General features: G+C 36.5%; 1 protein-coding gene across 1 annotated transcript; it reads left to right on the forward strand.

Annotated features, from left to right (window-relative positions):
• The first annotated feature begins 794 nt into the window (after positions 1–794).
• LOC142149103 (uncharacterized) lies at positions 795–4,483 on the forward strand. Its single transcript, XM_075204837.1, has 6 exons — positions 795–879; positions 1,054–1,152; positions 1,277–2,066; positions 2,276–2,365; positions 4,095–4,177; positions 4,386–4,483. The coding sequence occupies exons 2-4, from the start codon at positions 1,116–1,118 to the stop codon at positions 2,277–2,279; spliced, it is 831 nt and encodes a 276-aa protein (XP_075060938.1). The 5' UTR covers positions 795–879; positions 1,054–1,115; the 3' UTR covers positions 2,280–2,365; positions 4,095–4,177; positions 4,386–4,483.
• The last annotated feature ends 318 nt before the right edge of the window (positions 4,484–4,801 follow it).

Raw genomic sequence — 4,801 nt, forward strand, 5'->3', positions numbered from 1 at the left:
AATAATCTTCCGACGTAAAATGTTATTTGATATTTTTGGTGGTATCTGTATGCAATGAATGTAATTTTTCCATTGAATCTACATTAATGTGAGTTTAAATTTTTTTGTTATTGATTCTATAAATAAAATTAAAATTGTATTTTTATTATAGGTGTGACATTGCTTATGCCAAGTCAAGTTGCAGTGGAAGTAGCGAGAACGGCTTCAAATCAAGGTATAAATTGTGATCAAGTTGATTAAATGTATAAAATACGGTAGTTTCAAAAGCTTATTAGATAATTATTTGTTACAGAAAATGCAAGCCGTTTAACCAAGTCTACTCATCCAGTGTTGAACCGAGTAAAAAAGGTATTTATATTTGCATTGTAAAACAATTTGCATATATCTCCATCTCTCTTTTACTATAACTCTATCTCTTGTTCTATCACTTTCTCTCTTGTTCTATCAATGTCTCTCTCTCTTTCACTCTCTCTTTCACTGTCACTCTCCCTCTTTTTCTCTTATTATTGCTTTCTCTCCTTCCCTTTCACTATCACTCTCTCACTATCCCTGTCTGTCACTCTCTATCTTGATCACTATTCCATCCTGCCCAAAAAATTAATAATAGCATCTAATATTATTTAAAATTTAACTTACAGCTCACAAGAGAAGAAGAGTGACTGAGGAAGACGTGTCGGAGCCTGTTGCTTATGTACAGCAAGGTAATGTTTACACAGAATTATTTTTTTTTGTCTTAGCTAACTGATTTATCTCTCTCTCTCTATATATATATTTTATAATTTATTTTATCTAATTTATTATTATGTACAGAAGCCCGACCCATTGATATTCCCCCTTCTTCACGCATCTCTTCAAGAACCCTTGCTCATAGTCCAGAAGGTATGAAGATGTGAAAAATTGTGTGTACATAACTATCTAGCAATATATTCACATATTTTTTTAACCTATCCATAGAAATATAGTTTTATTGTACACATGTATTATTTTACATACTTACATTTCACACATGTATTATTTAATTGACAATAATCTTTTTTTTATTGTATGTTTTAGAATCCATCATCTCAAGGGAACAGGTGGTAACACCAGTATCCACCTCTTATTTGCAAGATGCCATGGAAGAAATAGCATCTCCTGTTGGCTCAGTAACTGGTGAATAATATTTTTTTTTTATTTTTTGTATCAAATACATGCATTTTTCAATTAATTTTAAACAGTGTTAAACATTATTTAATATCTGAATAATTGATGTTTTAAAAATATCTTTGTTCTACAGAGCAATTACAACATGACAGTGAATCATTGACATTTTCTCCAGCTGACAGTTTGGTCCACGAATATGCTGCAACAAGATTTGAGATGCTACAGCAAGCCTTCCCCAACCTTCAAGTTCCAACCACCGAAGGGGAAGGTCCATCTCAAGCAAGGGTACCCTCCACAGGCACCAGTCTTCTAACACAACTAGTGCACGGTTTGCCAGAAGAACGCACTCGGTTTCATTCCATCACAGACTTTGCCACAAAGATGGAAGGAAGGCAGGAAACATCTCGGCGAAATATGGAAGACAGAGTTCAGAGAATTGGTGACTCGGTAGACCGTTTGACGTCTGTTGTGGAAGAGATACGAAGCTCCCGTAATACCAGCACTTCGTTACTGGAGCGACTCATCACAGTGCACAGTGAAATTTCAGCATCTATTCAAGTAAATAACACCATTCAAGCGCGAATGGCTGTTGCAATGGAGCAGAATACAGCACTGCATTACCAGATGAATCAGTCCATGGCACAGATGCATATGCAACAACAGACAATGCATCTGCAAATGCTGACAATGCATGTCATGAATATCAGTGAAGAGCTGAGACTCCGGCGAGCACAGGGTAATGTTTCAGTCCCATTACCCGATTGGAACATTTCTGGACTTGTTCCACCAACACCACAGCAGAGGACGTCATCTGTACTCCACACCCCCGTGTTGGAAGTAAGAAGACCGGAGTCAGCAAGGAGAAGATTGTTAGAGGAAGATCTAGAAGAGGAACTCATCAACCCCATGTCAGAAGAGGAAGGGTAAGAAAGTAATTTCAATCAAAAAGCGTATAAGTTATAATAGGCTACTGACATAAAAACATATATATGTCCTATGTACTGTAATGTGCACTTTTCATGATTGAAAATGCATTATTGGACAAATTTAACTTACAAGCATAATTTTTTTTAATTATTTTGTTATATGAATGTAAATGTATCCTAATTTCTATGTTGTACGTTAATTCTAGGTAAACCAGAAGCGTTGTGGATCAAAATACATAGGAACCGAAAGCAAGAGGATAACATCACCCAAAATCATTACGTTACAAGGTTTTTTGGTATTTATATATTGCTCTATAAGATGTATGTATGAAATGTGTGTGTCTCCGTGTGTGTGTATATTATCTATAATATAAAAGCCTAGCGGCGTATGTTAGTCTGTGTGTGAAAAAAAAAAAAGCTGCAGCGCCACCTGCTGGGCGGAGTTATACACTGACCTACTAAATTCTTAGCATTATCTAATATATAAAAGTAAAAGCCTAGCGGCGTGTGTTAGTGTGTGTAAAAAACTATTTTCTCAGAAAGGTCTCATCCAATTGACCTGAAATTTGGTATACTGACATTATTTGACAAAAAAATTAGAATAGTGAAGTCAGTTAACTTCCATCATCCCCCCTTCCCCCCATGGGAGGGGTAGTAAAGGCTAAATTTACGAGTTGAGGGCTCAAACTCATTTTCGTGAGGTAATTTTACCTCATGAACACACATGTGTAGCGGCGTGTGTTAGTGTGTGTGTGGAAAAAACTATTTTCTTAGAAAGGGCTCATCCAATTGACCTGAAATTTGGTATACTGACATTACTTGACAAAAAAATTAGAATAGTGAAGTCAGTTAACTTCCATCATCCCCACTTCCCCCCGTGGGAGGGGTAGTAAAGGCTAAATTTACGAGTTGAGGGGTCAAACTCATTTTCGTGAGGTAATTTTACCTCATGAACACACATTAAAAAGGGCGCTTGCGTCGGGAAGTAACGCTCTTCCCCTGAGGAGGCCTGGGCTAGGCCCAAATGCATGACAAGAACCTTTTTAAGACCTTAAGTAGCTTGATTTGACTAGAATGCATGAGTATCATGCACGGGTTAAAAAGGTCTTAAAAAGGTTCTTGTCATGCATTTGGGCCATAGCCCAGGCCTCCACAGGGGAAGAGCGTTACTTCCCGAATGCAAGCGCCCTTTTTTAACGTGGTTTTGTCCACGTCACCACATCATCATTTTTCTCCATCACCTCATCCTTCATCTTTATCGGCACATCTATCGATGTCTATCCAGACACAGGGATCTCTCTCAGTGGCCCTGAGTATCACACTCCTCTCGCTCTGTCACCCCTGGCAACCACCAACCACTCCCAACTGTCACTTCTCCTTCAAGAAATATATATATTTTTTTTAAAAATCTTTATAAACACTTTTAACAATTAACAAATTAAAAACATCTTAGTATACCAAATTTCAGCCCTTTCTGAGTTTTTTTCCCCACACACACACTAAGAATTTAGTAGGTCAGTGTATAACTCCGCCCAGCAGGTAGCGCTGCAGCAAATTTCAGCCCTTTCTGAGTTTTTTCCCCCACACACACTAATAATTTAGTAGGTCAGTGTATAACTTCGCCCAGCAGGTGGCGCTGCAGCTTGGGGTTTTTTTTTCCCCACACACAGACACACGCCACTAGGCTTTTATATAGTAGATATATTTTTATCCATTGTAAAAATTAGTTTATAAAATAAATTTACAACACAGAAAAATGTGAAATTTGAAGACCTTTCAACATCAGGAATGATCAGCAATGTTAAATATTCGGTGAGTTTGTTTCAGTTTAGTCTTTGTGATATTTGTAATGTAACCTGGTTTTTTTTCCTGTATGGAAGGGATATGATGTGACCAATGGACAATGAAATATCATTTTTTTTATATTCCAGTCCATACTGATCCTTCCTTGTTTTAAAAGTTATGTTTTTATTTTGTATAAAAATACAGGTTTCACATACACTTCTTTCTTTGTAATTTTTTCAGATTGCGGCCAACTATCACCTGTATACAACTTTCACGAATATGGAATAGACAACTGCAACTGCAGACATAACTAAAGATTGCAGGTAATAATATATTGAACTATTGACTTCTACATACATTGTTAAAGCAGTCAAAAATTGGAATGTATACGTATAGTTTATCTCCTTATCAACATTACCACAATAGGATAGGTTGTCTCCTTATCAATATTAGCACAACCAATGTTCCAGAAGTTAGATGTAAAATGGAATAATAATTTCACAGGCAACCTTTCTTTTTTTTTTCTTGCAGATGTTCGGATGGAATTGGTGGATGTCACTTGAAACAGCTGGAAAAGCCTAGGGACTGACTTAAATGTTGAAAAATGTCATAAAACTTTTAACATGTTTTTTGTAAAATTAAAATAACTTTTCAATTTATTGTTTCATTATTTATTAGATAGATACACCTGCATCTAAATCTGGTACATACACAATATTTATTTGTTATAGTATTTACCGTATTTTTCGCTCCATAAGACGCACCTAGTTTTTAGAGGAGGAAAACATACACTGGCCCCTTCACTCACACAAAATACACTGGCCTCTTCACTCAGTGTCACTTGCCAGTGTGGTCTAATGATATTTAAGTGATGGTTCCACACAGAACCCGTGTCCTGTTATACCAAACAATCCAACCGCTATAACATTTTGCTGTAGAAAATAATC

The sequence above is a fragment of the Mixophyes fleayi genome, chromosome 1, assembly GCF_038048845.1.
Source record: "Mixophyes fleayi isolate aMixFle1 chromosome 1, aMixFle1.hap1, whole genome shotgun sequence".
Taxonomy (NCBI): domain Eukaryota; kingdom Metazoa; phylum Chordata; class Amphibia; order Anura; family Limnodynastidae; genus Mixophyes; species Mixophyes fleayi.

Coding starts and splice junctions, on each gene's coding strand:
- LOC142149103 (XM_075204837.1), top strand. CDS start 1,116: ATGGAAGAAATAGCATCTCCTGTTGGCTCAGTAACTG. Junction 1,153..1,276: donor TCCTGTTGGCTCAGTAACTG/GTGAATAATATT, acceptor TTTGTTCTACAG/AGCAATTACAACATGACAGT.